The sequence below is a fragment of the Coenobita brevimanus genome, chromosome 84 (assembly GCF_032717465.1).
Source record: "Coenobita brevimanus isolate Jiangsu-jjx chromosome 84, ASM3271746v2, whole genome shotgun sequence".
In the NCBI taxonomy this organism is placed as follows: Eukaryota; Metazoa; Arthropoda; class Malacostraca; order Decapoda; family Coenobitidae; genus Coenobita; species Coenobita brevimanus.
Genome location: NC_137037.1, coordinates 24987131 through 25008324, shown reverse-complemented (window position 1 = coordinate 25008324; position 21194 = coordinate 24987131). Strand labels below are relative to the sequence as shown.

At 44.9% G+C, this 21194-nt stretch overlaps 1 protein-coding gene across 2 annotated transcripts in view; it reads left to right on the top strand.

Moving 5' to 3' along the window:
- LOC145410222 (GTP-binding protein 10) overlaps window positions 1-21194 on the top strand; it is a 364639-nt gene that overhangs the window by 235974 nt on the left and 107471 nt on the right. For both annotated transcript variants that reach the window (XM_080280440.1, XM_080280441.1), the window contains exon 6: window positions 2592-2830. In XM_080280440.1, coding sequence (XP_080136566.1) covers window positions 2592-2830 — 239 coding nt within the window. The remainder of the gene's footprint in view (window positions 1-2591; window positions 2831-21194) is intronic.

The window sequence follows — 21194 nt, the reverse complement described above, 5'->3', positions numbered from 1 at the left end:
CTCTTTTTTCTTTTTTTTTCTCCATCCTTTCCAGAGCACTTCATTGTGAATACAACCACTTCCTGGTAAGTATGAATTTTATGCCATAGCTCAGCATTTGAGATGAAGAGGATAATTTTTGCCCAGTTAAAGTGGCCAGACTATTCTTGTACATAACCCATTCCCTAATACCCAGAACAGTAATCCTCCCAGGTGAGCTAGAGAGGGACGCTTTTATTCAGTGCCAATTACACGATTATCTCTTAACTCCTTCCTTATACTTTAAGTGGAGGATGGTGGACCACAGGACAAAGGCAGCCTTAGTGTACAATCCACAGGGTTCACATTCACATGCACCAGGGGGCACAACATCACCAAAAGCAACCTCCTAAAAGCTAAAAGATTTTATTTTTTTCATTTTGTCTGTCGACATTTGGACACTAGTACAGAACCATACATAAATACTGACATATGCTAGAGCTATCCCAGTCACAAATGGTTTGATGGTATTAGGAAGGGTATACAGGCATACCCCAGTTTAATGATGTAATTGGTTAGGTAAAGCCCCATCGTAAAGCGGGGTATTGTATATCAGGGTACTTTTAACACGTAAAGCAATGTGGAGCGTTTACCAGCCTTGAGTTTTCCCCCAAACCAAGCCCAAAACCCACCCAAATGAGCCCAAAAAGAAGTTTAAAGCCAATCTAAATGGCCTGACACCTGTCAAGGAAGCTAACCTAAGCCTAACACCTGTATATAACTCACAAAAACCAACAAATAATATCTGAAAATCATCAAATATAAGTCTGGAAAAAAATCAGGCTTAGTAAACTGTACCCCAAAATGACATGTTCACCCCGCTTATGGCTAAAAGACATTAATCTGTATCTAAAAACAGTTTATAAATCAGCCTGAACACAGTTTTAGACTAAAATATCAAAATTGGCAAAAAAAAATCATTCTTTTTCTGTGCCTGCCCTCCTCTCTTCCTATTTCTCCCATCTTTCCTGTCACTTCTTATTGCTTTTGTTTCCTTTACAGGTGGCTTTACATTGAGTGACAAGCCTAATGGTTTCCTGTAAGCCAAGAAACCATTTACAACGCTGGGTGGTAACCATATAACCAAACCATACATGCTCCCTACGTGTCAACAAGTGGGTTGGTGGAGGGTTAGTGCCCCTCCCCGTAAAACAACTAACTCAAAGTCAAATGGCTACCCCTTACGGGATTATGGCGTCTGGCAGTAGGTAGGTAGGTAGGTAAAAAAAAAATAAATGAATAAAAACCCATTGTTAAACTGGGGTTTGGCAATCATTAGGTGGGATATGGTGGTATTTCTACCCCCATCGTTAAGCCGGGGTATCACACCTAGGGGTATTGTATATCGAGGTATTACTGTATTTTTAGTTTATCATTGGGTTTAAAGGAAGACCAGTGAAAATCATTTTAATGAAATTTCTTTATCATCACAGTCATCAACCATCTTTGTCATCAGTCATCATCATCATCATCATCATCATCGTTGTCATCATTGTCGTCATCATGATCGTTGTCACCATTGTCTTGTCATCGTCATCATCATCATCATTGTTGTCATCACTTTCATCATCCAGACCTCTTTGCCCAGTTAAGAATGGGTTGAGCTGGGGTCCAGAGATCAAGAAAAAAACACATACTGTAGAAAGAGAATCAGCAAAAGTCTAACAACAAAAATGACCACACTGTCACTAAATGACAAGCCAGTAATTGGCTTGTAACCCAGGAAACCATTGATTGTGTTGAATGGTAACCATATAACCAACAAGTGGATGCCTGGTAATTTATTAGATTAAGACACTCCAGTTGGATGTCAGCCATAAGTTGTTTGGGTTTCTTCTCATAATGCCAGTCACCCTCAATGTATGGACTGAATAGCTTAGCCCGAAACCCTTAAGTTCCTGATGGGTGAAGAACTGGATTGGACGATGGATGTATGATGAATGATGAACGATATTAGAAGTACCGTATTATACTGTAATTGCAGTGGTCATTAAATCCATCTGTCTATCATCCATTTGTTTATTATTAGTTGTTATTTTAAACTGTGGTAGGTGGGGGCACTCACCATCCACTCACTCGGTGTAGGGTTGCTTTGAGTGTCTGCCCTTTCCTCTCGTCCATCCTTCCTCTTTTGTGTTTCTTTCCTTCGCTCTTTCCTCATGCTTCTTCTTACGGGTGACTTTACACTCCCTCTACTCTCTCTCTCATTCCTTCACTTTTTCATCTTCCTTCTGCCTGTGGGTGACTCTACACTGAGTGACAAGCCAAATGGTTTCCTGTACACCAGGAAACCATTTACTATGCTGGGTGGTAACCATATAACTAAATTATGGCACCTGGTGGTTTAGTGGGTAATTAAGGTGCTTCAATTGGATTGAGCCTGTGTAGGTTTATATCCAAGAGGTGGTTGGGATTTATTGCTCATATTAATGCCACTCAGGGATGAGTGAGGCTGGTCACTCCTGTCTTAAATATCAGGACCAACTTGCCTAGCCCTGGGTTCCTATGCTCCTCTAAGGGGCGACGTAGGATTGGATGATGGATGGATGGATTAATTAAAATTATTTTTTCAGTCACTACCATCCAGCCGTACCTGGGCATGCTTAAATATGATGATGGACGTCAGATGACAATGGCTGATCTGCCTGGCCTGATTGAGGGGGCATGGGCCAACGTGGGGATGGGCCACAAGTTCCTGCGCCATGTGGAGCGGACCAAACTCCTCCTCTTTGTTGTCGATATTAATGGCTTTCAGCTCAGTCCAAAGTATCCTCATCGCACTGCTACAGAGAATGTTATCCTTCTTAATAAGGTAAGGATACTGGGAAGTTTTGCCTCATCAGTCTGACAATATATTTACCATTATATTCTTGTTATTTCGAGACAGTTCTGTTCAGTTTATGATGAATCTTGGGCAGTAAAGGGGTTAATGAAGTCTATGTTTAACACCTCCTGTTCAAAAAATTTCTCCCAAGCTGAATAAAATCATCTGGAAGTAGCAGATATAAACCACTGTAATATGCAGTACATCATTAGAATGAGTCAGATGATATACATGTTTTCCTTGTTATAGTTCAGGGAGATGTTCAAAATATCACATTTTCTTTATACTGTACAGTAAACTCTCAGTTATCCGTCATCGCAATATCTGGTCCAGTGCAATATCTGGCACTGCTGGCCCATCTCTGTTAATGCAATGTTCGGTGCCGAAACAGGACATGACCAGAGGTTCTCTGCAATATCCGGCATCGAGTTGTGTCAGCTTACTTGTAAGCAGTAGTCAGCCAGCGCTGTATTTCTGTATTCTATCATTACTTTATTGTATTTTATGCTTAATTTTCATATTTTACTCATGGGAAAGTTTTTAGGATAGAAAGTTGAGACGGATAATAACGCAGTATCTGGCTCAGTGCCAAATATTGAGCAGATGGGGGATACTCTACAATATCCAGTGTTTTGCAACATCTGGCATAGGGCTTGGCTGAATTAGACCACATAATTTAGAGTTTACTGTAATAGGTTATGAAAAATGGGAGAAACTGGCATATAAGCATTAGCTATAGGTATCACTGGAATTCCACAATTTACTTTCCGGTTAACAGAATTTCAAAAAGGAGTCATTATTACCGTATAAGAGATCACCATATTTTATTTATTTCATTTTGCCGTTTCTCCATGAATTAATTCAATTTTGTAAAAGTCTCCTTTATCAAAAAAGTAAAAGTCTCCTTTATCGAAAAAGCTAAAAAAAATTTTATCTAACCCCTCCAGTGCCTAAAATCACTGTTATACAGAGTAAAATCATCTGAAAGAAGCAAGAAAGAGAAATATCCTTATATTGATGAAGTGAGGCCCTTCAGCCGAATAACACTTCTTTTACACAGTTATACCTCATAGGACGATAATGTATATCGTTGAACGATGATTTGCCATAATGACAATGATAAACAAATTATGACACCTGTCGTGCTTACCAGACCTGATTTGATGATAATTTTGAGGAAAAAATAGCAGACTTGATGTAAGATTGCTTGGCACCAACCACAAGACACTGCCCTGACTCCTCATGGTTTGTTTCATTTATAATGGCTCCAACATGCTTGCGTGCATCAGCATTGGTCATCTAATGGCAGCTCTCCATGCTGCTCGATCTCTGGCACTCTCCCTATTAAGTCTTTCATACTCTGAGGCTACACTCTGTGACCTCATTCCAGGTCTTTTTCAGTCTGCTTCTTGCAACCCAACCCCCAGCATTTACACTTCTCGTCTGCAGCCAATTGTCATTCCCCATCCACTCTGCATGCCCAAACCACCTCAATCTACCTCTCCTCATCACAAATCAGTACACTCCAGTCCCAACCTTCCTCTTAATTTGTCCATCGTAAACTAACTCCTCCCAGGTCTCACATTGAAGGACACACTGCACATCAATCTAATCATTATCATTTCTGTACATTTGAGCTTGTGAATATCCTCTTTCTTTACTACCCAGGTCTCACTACCATACAGCATTACACTCCTAACATATGCTGCATACAAAGATCCCTTAGCACAGAGGGAGAGCCCACTCAGTGTCAGGAGAGGCAACAGCTCCCTGAACTTTTTCCAGCCACACTTAACTCTAGCCACAGAGTTAGCTCCAGCCCCACCTCCAGCACATAACATGTCTCCCAAGTAGAAAAACTCTTCCACACACTCAGTGCATACGGCCCGCAAGTGGGGTGTGACTTGGAGGAAAAGGAAGAGTTTTGGAGTGAAATAGAGGAAGTGATTCAGAGCATACCCAGGGAGGAAATAGTGGTTATGGGAGCAGATTTGAATGGGCATTTTGGAGAAGGAAGTAATGGTGATGAGGAGGTGATAGGCAGGTACAGTGTTGGGGAGAGGATTCTGAGGATCAGATGGTTGTTGATTTTTCAAAATGGATGGAGATGGCTGTAGTAAACACTTATTTCAAGAAGGAAGAGGAGCACAGGATTACGTATAAGAGTGGGGGAAGGAGGACGCAGATAAATTATATCCTATGTAGGAAATGCAATTTGAAAGAATTCAGTGATTGTAAGGTAGTGCCAGGGGAGAGTGTAGTAAGACAGCATAGGGTGTTGGTTGGAAAGATGAGTTTGAAAGTGAAGACAAGGAGGAAAGTGAGAGCTGAACCAAGGATTAGGTGGTGGAAGCTGAAGGAGCAATACTTCAGTAGTAAATTTAAGGATGAGGTGAGCCAGGCATTCGGAGGCAGGGAAAACGAGGACGGATGGGCAGTTATCTCAGAAGTGGTGAGGGAGAAAGCCAAGAAGGTACTTGAGGTGACATCGGGACATAGGAGAGAAGACAAGGAGACTTGGTGGTGGAATGAGGAAGTACAGGATAGCATAAATAGGAAGAAGCAGGCAAAGAAGAATATGGATAGACACAGGGATGAAGAAATCATTCAGGAGTATAAGGAGACGAGAAACATAGCCAAGAAAGAGGTTGCTAAGGCAAAAGAAAAGGCATAACAGAAGCTGTACGAGAAGTTGAATAGTAGAGAAGGGGAAAAAGACCTGTACCGATTAGCCAGGCAGAGAGACAGATCTGGGTGGGATGTGCAGCATGTTAAAATGATAAAGGATGCAGATGGCAATGTACTGACAAGTGAGGAGAGTGTACTAAGAAGGTGGAAGGAGTATTTTGAAGAGTTGATGAATATAGAAAATATGAGAGAGGGAAGGTTGGAAGAGTTGGAGGTAGTGAGTCACGAAGTGCAAGAGCTCAGCAGAGAGGAAGTGAGGAATGCCATGAAGAGGATGAAGGATGGCAAAACAGTGGGCCCAGATGGCATATCAGTGGAAGCATGGAGGAGCTTAGGAGAGATGGCTGTGATGTGGTTTACCAGATTGTTTAATAAAATCCTGGAGGGTGAGAGGATGCCGGAGGAGTGGAGAAAAAGTATTCTAGTTCCGATTTTCAAGAACAAGGGTGATGTGCAGTGCTGCAGCAACTACAGAGGTATAAAGCTGATCAGTCATGCAATGAAGATATGGGAAAGAGTGGTGGAAGCTAGGCTGAGAAGAGAAGTGAGGATCTGCGAGGAGCAATTGGGTTTCATGCCAGGGAGAAGCACTACAGATGCCATATTTGCTTTGAGAATGGTGATTGAGAGGTACAGAGAAGGCCAGAATGAGTTGCATTGTGTGTTTATAGACTTGGAGAAGGCTTATGATAGGGTACCGAGAGAGGAGCTGTGGTACTATATGAGAAAGTCAGGAGTGGCAGAGAAGTACGTGAGGGTGGTGAAGGACATGTGTGACGATAGTGTAACAGCAGTGAGATGTGCAGTAGGAATGACTGAGGGTTTTAAGGTGGAGGTGGGATTGCATCAAGGATTGACTTTGAGCCCCTTCTTGTTTCCAATGGTGATGGACAGACTGACAGATGAGATTAGACTGGAGCCTCCGTGGACAATGATGTTTGCAGACGACATTGTGATTTGTAGTGAGAGCCGGGAGGAAGCTGAGGCAGAGCTTGAGAGATGGAGATATGCACTTGATAGAAGGGGAATGAAAGTAAGCAGAAGCAAGACTCAGTACATGTATGTAAATGAGAGAGATGACAGGGGAACCGTGAGGTTGCAAGGTGTAGAGGTGGCAAAGGTAGATGAATTCAAATACTTGGGGTCAACTGTACAAAGTAACGGAGAATGTGGTAGAGAGGTAAAAAAAAAGAGAGCAGGCGGGATGGATTGGGGGAGAAAGGTGACAGGAGTGATCTGTGACAGAAGGGTCTCTGCCGAAATAAAAGGAAAAGTTTATAAGACTGTACTGAGGCCAGCCATGTTGTATGGAATGGAGACAGTACCACTGACAAAAAGACAGGAGGTACAGTTGGAGGTAGCAGAATTGAAGATGTTGCGTTTTTCACTAGGAGTGACGAGGTTGGACAAAATTAGAAATGAACATATTAGAGGGACAGCGCATGTAAGTTAGTTTGGGGACAAAGCTAGAGAGGCGAGACTGAGATGGTTTGGACATGTGCGGAGGAGGGATGAGGAGTATGTCAGAAGGAGGATGCTGGAAATGGAGTTACCAGGCAGGAGAATGAGAGGAAGGCCAAAGAGAAGGTTTATGGATGTAATGAAGAAGGACATGCGGGTGGAAGGTGTAAGAGAAGAAGATGCAGAAGACTGAGTAAGATGGAGACAGGTGATCCGCTGTGGCGACTCCTAAGGGAAGAGCCGAAAGGAGAAGATTAAGATACTCAGGAGACTCACCAGCAAGATCAGCCTGACAATCTCCACATGCGCTCGCTGACACTGGGCGCACATGAAATTAACATTATCTCGCACTCTGCCTCTAATACCACTACATCTCTTATGCACGCACTTGTTACAAACATTGCACGAGATGGAATTACTTCCCATGCCCTTGTGGCAAACTGCGCATACCCACTCTCTGTCTCTTTGGCAGCACTGCCAGCAGCCCTAGATACCATCTCCTTTGTTTTATCTTTTTTTTTTTTTTGTCCGACTCTGGGCAAAGGCTTCAGTGCCTATATCTTGGAGGCAGTAGCCTATCCCAAGGCCCAGTAGTCCTCCTACACCTCCACATGTCACCACTTCGGCGCTAACACCCACCGTCCATATTGAATATATGCTAGGGCTGTCTCATACAGGACTGGTGTATTGGTATTAGCGGGGGTATTTTTACGACATGTCGGCGGGTCATCTGGTAGATCAGGAAAGTCTGCTTTTAATGAAATTCAAATCTGCATTTTTCTGAAGCCCTTGTGTCCCATACCATCTCTCCACTTTCTAAATCTTTCCTCTCCATCCCTTTCATTCTCTGCAACCAACACCAAATCATCATCATACGGCATCTTCCTCGGGGGTCCAATTCTGAAGTCACGTGATTGAGCTTCAAGTACCATGCTAAACAAGGGGCTCAAGACTGACCCCCTGGTGCACACGAACATTCATGGAAAACTCATCACTCAAATCTCCATTCACTTTTACCTGGCTGCAAGCACCCACATACATAGCCATAACCACTCCAACCCACCACTCTTCATTCTGAAGCTTTCTCATTACCAGCTTCTCTCGGGACTCTGTCAAAGGCCTTCTCCAAATCAACAAAAACAAAGTACGGATCCCTTTTCTTTCCTATATATTTTTCCTGAAGTTGTTGAATAATGAATATGGCATCAGTGATCCCTTTGGCTGGCATAAACCCAAATTGCATCTCATCAGTATTCACTGTTTCTCTAATCATACCTTCTAGAATTGTCTCCATTACCTTCGTTATCTGGTTCAGAAGTTTTATGCCTCTATAATTTCCTCTTTCCAGGGCATTTCCCTTCCCCTTGTTGACATTTACAGTCACACCCTTCAGCCAGTCATCTGGGACAACACACTCATATACCAGTAATCGTATTTATTGTCAGCGACTATCCCTAATCTTATATATCCTGAGGCCTTCAGCATTTCAGCAGTCAACCCAGACACACCTTCTGCCTTCATTTTCTGCATCACCACTATTGTCCTGCCCACAGTAGCAACATCAGTCAAAGGCTGTGGGCCAGGCACTGTATTTGCTGACTCCAGACCTTCCCTGTTCCAGTCAAACTCCTCCTTCAGCAACTGATTATAATGCTCTCTCCAGGCGTCTTTCATATTATCACTGTTCACTACTACTTTTCCTTCATAATTTTTCGCACACTGCTTACCTGTGATAGGCCTGTTTTCCTTTTTCATCTGATTTGCCAACTTAAATATCATATTCTTCCTTTCCACGCTACAGTCATCCCTCATTTATCCGGATATAATAGAGCCAAAGGTGTGTCCAGGTAGTAGCAACATATGGATAAGGAACGTTATTCCCCTGCCATACCTAGACCCTACCTAGACCCACCTCCAACCTATACCTAACCTATTAGTATAGTACCTCTTCTTAATTTGGCAGTGTTTTCCAATCATTCAGGCATATTTAGACATCCAGACACACATATCAATATCCAAAGTAATGGTAAACACCAAGAAAGCCATGCAGAAAATTGACTATAAACCAAATAACACTCTTCCTAATCGATACTGTATGTATAGTACCCCTCCTTATTTTGGCAGTGTTTTCCGGTCATTGTGCCACATTTTGACATCAGATCATACATACCATTATCCAAAATAATTTTCAGCATCAAGAAAACCGTGCAAAAAAAACATTGTAAACCAAATAACACCCTACCTAAACACTTCTGGTTGTACAGTACCCCTTCTATTTTTGGCGCTGTTTTCAGGTCATTCTCCCATACTGTGACATGAAAACATACATAGGATTATCCTAATTAAATTTTAACACCAAGGAGATTATGAAAGAAACCTAAAGTTACCTGCCAAAAAACATTCAGTTAGGGTACTTACCACCCAGTGCACTGCAGACAGGCTTCTTAACCTATACACTTCCATCAGGTGTAGAGTTGTCCCATATGGTCTAGTGGCAAATATTTGCACCTAGCAAATGTCTCATAACTCCTTCTCCTTCTCAACATGCGGGAGGTGGGCGATGACTGGTGACGTACGTTGCAGCGATGGTGGCCTACCCACCTCAGGAGAATCTGAAGACAGCCACAAACTTACGTTCAGCGGAGACTCAGCAGCTGTCGACATGCTCAGTTGCAGGTCTGATGACGAAGGTGGAAGACGAGCTGGTGGTGGTGGTGGTGGTGGTGAGAATGGGCTGGCACTTGTGGGGGTCGCAGGCTTGAAGAAGGAGTCGATCCTGGTTTGACGATAGAACCGACGATTCTGCCGGAGGATGAAAGCATCCTGGGCTCCCCGCAGCTCCATTGCCAGGCAGAGCAGCACCAACTCCCTGTCACAGTGCAGGTGTTCAGCATACTCCAGCACCCCCTCCAGATGACCAAGGAGGACACTGAGATGAGGGATTGAAAAAGTTGCAGAGGGCTGCAAGTCAGGGTCCTCATCCTTGTCCTAGTCAGTCCCACTGTGCTCTTCCGTGCCCACAGAGGCAGCAGTGGCAATCTCCTCATCAGACGTGGTCTGATAACCAGGATCGCTGTCGTTGTCGTCCAGCCAATCCCTTACATCGTCAACGTCCACCTGCTCTCCTGCTGTTCAGTGGCAGCTGTGGAAATCATCCACGTCAAACCCTCAAAGTCATGCTCAACTTCGGTTCCCTCCAGAAGACGAGACCATCCGCTTTCAAGGGTTTTCAGAGACTTCCTTCCACGTGTTTGCCCAGTTGAACACTGCAGATTTCAGGTCGTAACGCCGAAGATTCTGCAAGGTCTGCTCCACACATGTGTCCTCGACCGCATCCTCGTCCTCCAACACCACCATCACCTCATTCGGGAACCTCTGGCGTTACAGTCTTTTGGCAGCCACGATAACACCCTGGTCTGTTGTTTGAAATAGATCAGTCGTATTAAGTGGCAGGAACATGCACCAAATCCACCGGTCTTTAGCAACCAAATCCTTCTCAGACGGATGTGCGGGAGCATTATCCAGGACCAGGAAAGCCTTTAGCTGGTCATGAGCGATACAAAGGACATCCGTTTGATAACAGATAACCTCCTTGACAAAATGCCTGTGGAACCAATCTTTGAAGATCTTAGCAGTAAACCATGCCTTCACAGAGTGGCACCACACAGCAGGCAGGCTATCCATCAACTCACAGAGTAAGGTGGTTGTTTTGCATGCCGAGCAACAACGGGCTTGAGGTGGTGCGTCCCGTTAGCATTGGCACAGCACAAAACAGAGACATTCTTTGGACAACTTCCGACCAGGCACATTCTCCCTTTCCTCAGTTAGGCTGTTGGTGGGCAAGGAGCAGTGGAACAGACCAGTTTCGTCAGCATTATAGACTGGACCAAGGGCAAGGCCTTCGTCCTTGATCAGGTGCTGTACTTTCCGGCGAAAGGGGTCTATTTCCTCCACTGCTGCATCCAAGGCCTCGCCATGTGCCTTAGGGCCAGTAAGTCCATGGTGAAGCTTGAAGCGAAAGAACAATCCCTTAGGCACCTTGAAGTCATGTACGTTGCGCAGGTGTGCAGACTTCTCAGCTGCAGCCTTCACCTTGCTCCCATGCACGAGCACACCAACACCACGTTGCTGATGAGAGTACATCTGTGTCGACCAGTCATTAATGGTGTGCTGGGCCTGGGCCATGACCTTCCTGTCGCCCGGATGTGTGCTTTCAGCGAAGTCCTGTCTGTACTGCATAAACTTGTCACATGACTTCTCGATGTCAGACAGTGTTGAACGGGCCAGACCATATTCACGAAGAATGTGTCCTGTGGTCCAGCCCCCTCGTCAACCTTGCCCAATATCTCATGTTTCTTCTCCAGAGTCAGAACCTTCCTCTTCCGCTTCTCAGGTGATGGTGGGGCCATCACCACACACAAGAGTATACGGCATAGGAGAGCCACATCCTGAAGAGGGTAGGGAACCACCACAAACACAATTGCATTCACTGCTTGAATGGGTCCAGCAAGGAAAAATGGTTGCTGGTTCCTTGAAAGTAGTGATAAGAAACAGGGAGTATTGTGATACCAACTCCAACGTATGGAAGTGAAGCTTGGACGTTGCTGGATGGACACAAGTCAAGAGTGAGAGCTGTGGAAATGAGTTATTTGAGAGGAGCCTGTGGAGTCTCATGGAGAGACAGATTGACAAATGAGGATGTGAAGGAGTGTTGTGGTGTGGATGTGGATGTGATAGGAAGCATTAGGAGAAACACACTGAGTTGGTTTGGCAATGTGGAGAGGATGGAGAGTGAGAGACTGACAAGGAGAGTGTATGTGAGTGAGGTGGAAGGGGAGAGGGGGAGGGGGAGGCCAAGGATGAGATGGAGGGATGGAGTGGAAAGGTATATGAGAAGGGGGTGTGAGTTGGGAGAAGGGCAGTTAAATGGCGGGGGACAAGGCGACATGGAGGCGATTTGTTTGTGGCCACCCCATGTAGGATTAAAGCGTCTGGCAATAGACAGATAGATAAATAGATTGAGTTATAGGGGTCTAAAAAGATATCCCACTTCCTTTGTATCTCTCTTCTTTCTCTAAATTTTCTCCAATCTGCATTTTCAAAAAATTTTCTGTCTTGTAAAGTTTGTTTTCCCAAAGTTGTACCTTCCATGCCTATAAAGCTCGTCTCTTGGCACCACGTTCCCTTTTATCATCTGAAACTTAGTGACCACATGATCCCTTTTTCTCATAGGACACAGATATTTCAAAGATTCAATTACGTCAGGTTCTTTGGTTAGCAGTAAATCTAGTCTTGATGGTGTTTCATCACCTCAAAATCGTGTCTCTTCTTTGACCAGTGGGTCATTACGCTATTCATTGATATATTTAACAATGTAGTGCTCCACAGTTCTTCATTGCCTCCTGAGTCCCATTCCTCCCAGTTCACTTTACAGTTAAAATCACCCATTAGTATTATATTGTTGCTTTTCTCAGTCACTTTCTGTAGATAACTAACCAAGTCTTACAACATCTGATATTCATCATCATTCCATGCTCTTGTCTTAGGAGGAACATTACTATTGCCATATCTCTCTTGCCATGCTCTCCAGTTTCTAATTTCATATTTATACATCAGCCCTACCCTCTCCCATTTCCACAGTATCCACATTTATGTTGTTCTCCCCTGCTATCATCACTCCTCCTCCCCTTTTTTCTTTTCTGTCTCTTCTCCACAGTTTATATTTACCATCTCCCATATGGATATCAATACCCTTTCTTAACTTGGTCTCTACAAAGCACGTAACATCTGGTTCATGTATCCTCAAGAAATCGTTAACTTGGTCTCTACAAAGCACGTAACATCTGGTTCATGTATCCTCAAGAAATCGTTGATTTCTAACGTTTGTTTCATTTCGTTTCGTTTTTAAAGGCTCCAACATGCTTGCATGCGTTGGCCTTGGTCACCTAATGGCGGCTCTGCATGCTGAACGATCTGTTGCAGCCTCCCTGTTAAGTCCCTTAACCCTGTGGTCACACTTAATGACCTCGTCCCATGTCTTTCTAGGTCTAGGTCTACCCCTCATAACCCCATCCCCAATATTAACACTTCTCACCTTCCTCACCCAATAATCATCCCCCATCCTCTCCACATATCCAAACCATCTCAATCTACCTCTCCTCATCACAACACCAATACACTCCAGTCCCATCCTACCTCTCAGCTCTTCCATCGTAAACCCAGCCCCCCCAGACCTTGCACACAGGGACGCACTACACATCCACCTATTCATTGTCATTTCTGTTCGTCTGAGCTGGTGAATATCCTCCTCCTTTACTGCCCAGGTCTCACTACCATACAGCATTACACTCCTAACACTTGCTGCATACAAAGACCCTTTAGCACATAGGAAGAGTCCTCTCAGTGTCAGGAGAGGCAAGAGCTCCCTGAACTTCTTCCAACCACTTCTCACCCTAGCCACAGAGCTAGCTCCAGCCCCACCTCCAGCACACAACATGTCTCCCAAATAACAAAACTCTTCCACACACTCAAGAGACTCACCAGCAAGTTCAATCCTTTCATGCCTGACAATCTCCACCTGGTCTCCCCGACACGCCGTACACATAAAATCAGCATTATCTCGCAGTCTACCTCTGATTCCACCACATCTCTTGTGCACCCATTTATCACAAGCATCGCACAAGATGGAATTACTTCCCATGCCCTTGTGGCAAACTGCACATGGCCACTCTCCCTTGTCTTTGACAGTACTGCCACCAACCCTAGATATCATCACTTTTGTTTTATCTGCATTTACCCTTAAGCCCTTGTGCCCCATACCAACTCTCCACTTCCTAAACCTTTCCTCCGCCTCCCTTTCGTTCTCTGCAATCAACACCAAATCATCAGCATACAACATCTCCCACGGGAGTCCGTTTCTAAAGTCACATGAGAGGGCTTCAAATACCATGATAAACAACATGGGACTCAAGACTGACCCCTGATGCACACCAACATTCACGGAAAACTCATCACTCAAATCTCCATTCACTCTTACATGGGTGCAAGCACACACATACATGGCCATAACCACCCTAACCAGCCACTCCTCCAAGCCAAGCTTTCTCATTGCCCACTTCACCACCTCTCTAGGGACTTTGCCAAAGGCCTTTTCCAAATCAACAAAAACAAAATAAAGATCCCTTCTCCTACCAATATATTTTTCCTAAAGCTGTCAGACGGTGAAAATGGCATCAGTGGTCCCCCTACCTGGCATAAACCCAAACTGCATCTCATCAATATTCACTCTTTCTCTAATCATACCTTCAAAAACTCTCTCCATTACCTTCATTATCTGATCTAAAAGCTTTATACCTCTATAATTTCCTCTTTCCAGGGCATTACCTTTCCCTTTATACACATTTACAATTACGCTCTTCAGCCAATCATCTAGGACAACACACTCATAAATAATCATATTTATCAGGTCAGTTACTCTCTTAACAGTGGGGGTGGCTCTAATGAATGAGGGTGAGATTTGGAAGATTCTAGTGTTGCTGTTTGCTGATGATACAGTATTGTTGAGTGAAGATGAATGGGAGTTGCAAGGTTTGGTGAATGAATTTGGGACAGTGTGTAGGAGGAGGAAGCTGAAAGTTAATGTAAAAAAAAGTAAAGTTATGGTGTTTGAGAGGAATGAAGTCACAGAATGTACAGTAAGGTTGGATGGTGAGGATATGGAGAGTGTGAGTGCATTCAAGTACTTGGGTAGTGTGATGTGTAAGGATGGAACTTTGGGGGATGAAGTGCGTGTTAGGGTACAGCAGGGAAGGAAGGTTGTTGCTTCACTGAAAGCAGTGATGAGAAATAGGGAGGTGAGTATAGAAGTTAAGAAGTCACTGCATGAGAGTATTGTGATCCCTACCCTGATGTATGGAAGCGAGGCGTGGACCTTGCAAGAGGGGAACAAGTCAAGAGTGAGAACAGTGGAAATGAGTTACTTGAGAGAAGCATGTGGAGTGACATGGAGGGACAGGTTGACGAATGAAGAAGTGAAGGAACGTTGTGGGGTGGATGTGGATGTGGTTGAGAAGATTAGGAGAAATACACTGAGGTGGTTTGGACATGTGGAGAGAATGGAGAATGAAAGACTGACTAAGAGGGTGTATGTAGGTGAGGTGGAGGGAGGGAGAGGGAGGGGTAGACCGAGGATGAGGTGGAGGGATGGAGTTGAGAGGTATGTGAGGGAGGGGGGGGTGAGTTGGGGGGAGGGTAGTCAAATGGTGGGTGACAGAGCGACTAGGAGGCGTTTTGTCTGCGGCCACCCTTTGCGGGATTAGGGCGTCGGGCTACAGATAGATAGAGATAGATAGTGACTAACCTCACCCCTATATCTCCTGAGGCCTTCAACATTTCGGCAGTCAACCCAGACACACCTGCTGCCTTCCCCACCTTCATCCTGCCTATTGCCTCACTCACAGTCGTAGCATCAATCAAAGGCCAGGGACCAAACACTGGATCTGCTGGCTCCAAACCTTCCCTGTCCCGGTCAATCTCCTCATTCAACAATCGGCTATAGTACTCTCTCCATGCATCTTTAATATCCTGACTGTTCACCACTACTCTTCCCTCATCATTCTTCACACACTGCTCACCCATAATATCCCGATTATCCCTCTTCATCTGATTTGCCACCTTAATTATCATATTTTTCCTTTCCCCATGATTTAGGTTATTAAGTAAAAGTCTCTGTGACTCAGACTTTGCCCTGTATACCTCTCTTTTAGCCCTACACTTGGCAGCCAAGTATTCCTCCTTGCTAACACCCTTCTTCCATTCCCAGAAAAGCCTTCTTTTCTCCTTAACTGCAGCTTCTACACCCTCATCCCACCACCAAGTTACATTATGTCTTGATGGTCCTCTTGTCCAACCGCATGTTACATCAGTAACTCTCAAGAGATTGTTCTTGAGGGCTCTCTACTGTTCATTAATGCCTCTGTCTACAGCTCCCTGTTCAGCCACCACTCTCCTCATCTCGCTATAGAAGGCATCCCTTACTACTTGGTTTTTCAGCTTCCATATTATCCTCCTTGGTACATAGGTCCTCTTTTTAATCACTCATTCTTTAAGCACCATATCACAAATTAATAGTTTGTGCTGCTGCACCCACTCCTCACTTCCTATAACTTTAACGTCCCTCACTAACCTCCTATCAGCCCTCCCAACCAGAAAATAATCTGTCTGACTGCTATTTCCCCCAGACTCACACATAACTAACCTACTCTCACTTTTCCTTAAACACGTGTTGACCACAATCATGTCTGTTGCCTCCCCAAACTCGTGTATCCTTTCCCTTCTGTATTCCTTATGCCATACGCACATCCCCCAATGTACTTCTTCATAACCTTGTGCTGCTTCACCTACATGACCAGTTAAGTCCCCTGCCAAAACCACTATCTCATCATCCCGCATACCACCCACTACACGTATTAAATCATCTCGAAATCTATCCTTCTCAGCTTCTTCCTTTCCTGCATGTGGAGCATATGTCAATATAATTGCAGCTATCTTTCTGCCAAATTGAATTTTCACTACCAGTATCCAATCGCTTACCCTCAAAACATTCATAACATATTCCACCCATTTCTCCTCAACCATTACACCAACAACCCCATATCCGTCTGTCCCCCTCTGCCAAAACAACTTATAGTAACAGTCCTTCCCAACAATCTTTCTTGATGATCCACCCCTGTACTGAACTTCCTGCAAGCACACCACATCCGCCCACTTCCTACTGAATGCCTCAGCGACTTCCCCTGCTCTTCCCCTCAAACTTCCCACATTCCATGAACCCACCGTCACCTCCCTGGGTGATTTACTGTCCTCAGGCTTGCTTTGAAACTTATTCTTGTGTTTTGTCATAGTTACTTTTAATAAAGGGGGATAGACATACCACAGGCCCCACTCACTGCACAGTCCCAGGTCCAGGCAATGGATCTGGGACCCCTAGCCCACCAGCTTACCAGTGGCTGTGGTAGTGGCCTCGGGTCACCCTGCCAGGACAGTTGCAGGGACACCCTCCAAGTGCGCCTTGGCACTGCAACTATCCCTCCATTATACACCCACTGATATGGCAGCCTCCTGGGGTGCTACTCCCAGGTTCGGGCCCCTCTCTCTCGGGCGGAAGCGTCAGCCTGGGAACCGCAATGCCCTGTATGCTTTAGCACAGGCTCGAACCCCATCTTGTCCTGGACCCATGATCTATGCCGGCGGAACCCCCATCATGCCTCCCCCCAGAAGTCTGCCACTAGGTAGCGGGAACAAAGTTTTCTGGGCGCATGCCCTTGCTGGCGCCAATCCCTGTAACGTAGTGGGATACGTTGTGTGAAATGTAAAGTGCATGTGGTGTAGTGCATAAGATAGAGGAAATGTTTGGGAGAGTATGCTGGTATACTCTCCATGTTACTGTCACACTGAAAAGGTCAGCAAAGGGGGATGGTTAGATAGCTAGTGAAACAGGAGCTCCAGCTCTCCCTGTCACCAGCATTCCCATTCCCCTTGGGAGTACCACCCTGTTTGGCTTGTGCTACAGCCTCCTCCTGTCAGTATTAAACGTTGCCGATATTAAACCATCAGCATTAGTATATGCCACTTTCAAAGTTTTTTCTTTGTTTTTTATTCCCTCTTTTCTCCCTCTCTCCGTTGGTACCACTTCCTTAATTTCTGATCCATAACTCTCCAATAAAATACTGTCCTCTCTTCCTCCGTTCTTTGTTTGTTTTTTGCCTTTGCCTCCTTTACTACCTCCATTATTTTAGCTCTTTCTTCCTCATTTGCATCTCTCCTTATCCAGACATTCTTGAACCCCTCTTTGTCAGATAATATCCATGTTCTGTTGATGATTTCATTTACCATTACCTGAGACTTAAACTTTGCCTTAAGTGGCCTCGCCCCTCCTTCCTCGTACTTTCCAACCTAAACACTTCTTCAGTCTCTTCTTGAGCTTCATTTTTACCCTCCATAGCTATTGAAATTATCTCTTTAACCTTTAAATTTCTTCTCTTTCCTTTTCTGATCTTACTGTGATATGTTTTTCTTTTACTCCTGAAATTATCACACATTTTTTTCTTATCTGCTACATCCTTGACTAAAGATTCTCAATTTCTCAGTACCCTAACCACTTCCTTCACCTCTTCCTTGCTTTGTTGTTCTATAATCTCTTTCAGATTTACTTTTCCTTCCTCCTGAATTTTCTTCTACCCCTTGTGTTGCTCCTTGATTTCCTTAATGTGCTCATCTTGCATCCATGGTTTTGCTTCATACTTATCTGGTTTACTTTTCATCCTCTCCCTTTCTTCTTCCAACCTCTTATTTTCCCTCTTGAGCTGTTTTTATTTCATTTGAGACAGATTCGTTACTCACTTTTAATTCTGTAACTTCTCTTTCTTGTTCAGCACTGCATGTCCAAACTTTTTCCAAGTTATTCTGCAGTACTTTGATCTCTTTCTCCTGCTCTAAGGTCCACTCCTGCAACTCTCTAATTATTGACCATACCTTTTTTTAACTCCTGGACATTCCTGTCTGCCATTTTCTCCACTCCTGCTACCCTTGTTTGGTTCAGCTTAGTAATTCCTTTACCCATATCTTCATCGGAGAAGCCTGCAAATTCCCTGCCACGAGAGGTAAACAATGAACGTTCTCTCTCCGCCATGATGCAGCGATATGGAAACATTGTATTTCTACTGTGTTTTGTGCTCTTTATGACCGAAACCTGTTTTTTATTTTTTTTTACTAATGTCTGACTGGACCACCACTAATTCATTCACGTAGTCACAATAGGCTGGTCTCCTTTTCGAAGCTGATTGGGCAATTATTTCCCCACGATCCACAAGGAGCTCCTTCTCCGTTGGAGACCTGTGTGTGTGTGTGTGTGTGTGTGTGTGTGTGTGCTTTTACCTAATTACAGTAATCCCTCCACTATCCGACGTAATAGAGCTGAAGGATTGTCCAGAAAATGGTCCCGTCTTGATAATGGGCCCCTGCCGCCTGGACTTTTACTTATGGACCCTAACCTAGCCTAACTCAGAAAAACACCTAATAACTCCCTACTGGACATGCAAAGCACCTATTTAAGACCCTATTCACACCAATAAGTGACATAAAAGAGTGAAATAAATGCAAAGGAACCAGGGAATGAGGTTTTAGAGATGAGTATATACAATATAAAAAATTCTGAGTACTTACAACAAGTCCCTGACTCCTGGACTGGTACTTATGGACCCTAACCTAGCCTAACTCAGAAAAACGCCTCACCTCGCTACTGGACATGCATAGCACCTAAGACCCTATTCACACCAGTAAGGGACAAAAAAGAGTGAAATGAGGTTTTAGAGGTAAGTATGGAAAATACAGTACAATATGAAACATCTGGGTACTGACAAGTCCCTGGACATCTCGATGAATAACTTGCCTCCTCTTAGACTCTGACAGTAAAACGGTGTACCTGAAGCACCTGCAGTATATGAAGTCTTGCACTGAACTTGGTCATTTGCACTCAGAATTCTATTTTCTTAACACTGTGCACTCTGGTCTTACTTGCACTCCATTGTACCTTAATGAAATCATTGTTGCACTCTGCACCTAAGTCTTTGCACTCAGAATTCCATTTTCTTAAAACTGCGCACTCTGTTCTTATTTGCGCTCCATTGTTACCTTCATGAAATCAGTGTTGCACTCTGCATTTAGGTCTTTGCACTCAGAATTCTAATTTCTGAGCACTGCGCACTGTTCTTTTCACTGCACAACACTGTGAATCCCCGTGTGGTCTGGTGGCAAGTTCTTGCTGTTTATTCACTGTCGGAGTCTGAGAGTAACTGATACAGGTGGCCTAGGGGCGCGTCGCTGGGACGTGGTGATGGACTACCCACTGCAGACGACTCTGAAGAGAGGTGCAAACTCACGTCCAGTGGTGACTCCACCGTGCCTGATGTGCTGGGCTGTGGCTTGGAAGATGAGGGCCTGTCTTGGTGTGGAGCCAGGGCTGGGCACAGCGGGGGTCATGGGCCTGAAAAAGCTGTCAATGGTTGATTGACGCACAGAACGACAATTTTGGCGATTAATGATGCGCCGCCTGAAAGCGCGCACTTCCTCCACAATTCCCAAGGGCCCCATCTCCCTGTCGCAGTCCGGGTGTTCCAGGAAGTCGAGAACGAACTCTACGTGTTCCTGGGGTGTGCACAGCTTGGGGATGGCTGGAGTAGTGGCACGCTGAGAGGAGTCTGCATCATCATCGCTGTCCTTGTCAGAATCATCAAGCTGGGTACTTATACCTGCAACTGAAGATGCGATCTCGATATCAGACATGGTCTAATACCCAGGATCCCCCTCGTCGTCATCCAACCACCCACGCTCTTCGTCCACATCAACATCGTCGCCATGCACACGGAAACATGCATGGAAGTCAGCCACGTCGAAACCTAGAAAATCATGCACCACATCCATTCCAAGAAGCAGACGAGACCAACCATTTTCTAGAGTCCTGTCAGGGACTTCCATGCACTGGCCCAGTTGTAGATTGCAGACTTGATGTTGTAGCGGCGAAGGTTTTCCAAAGTCCGCTGGCCTTGCGTGTCCCATCCCTCTCTGCGCTCGTCCTCGTCCTCGAGAACAACCATCACCTCATCGAGGAACTTCCTTTGGTACAGCCTCTTCGTTGCCATGATCACTCCTTGGTCCATTGGTTGGATGAGAGCAATTGTATTAGGTGGCAAACATGCACCTAATGTGGCCATTCTCAGACTCCAACTCCTTGTCAGACGGGTGTGCAGGTGCATTGTCCAGGTGAAGGAGGGCCTTTACCTGGTCGTGCTAGATTCCCAGTTTCTCCATCTGGTAATGGATGACCTCCTTGACGAAATGGTGGTGGAACCAGTCTTTGAAGGTCTTGGCTGTGAACCCAGCCTTCACAGAATAGTACCAAATGACAGGAAGGACATCCATCATCCGACGAAGACACTGAGGCTGCTTTGCACGACCAACAATAACGGGCTTGAGCCGGTGCATGCCATTAGCAATGGCACAACACAAAGCAGATATCCGTTGCTTGGAGAGCTTGCAGCCAGGTACATGCTTCTCCGTCTCCTCGGCTAGAGTGTTCGTTGGCAAAGAGCCAGTTTCATCAGCGTTGTAGACTTGACCGAGAGTGAGGCCCTCCCTATCCATCAAG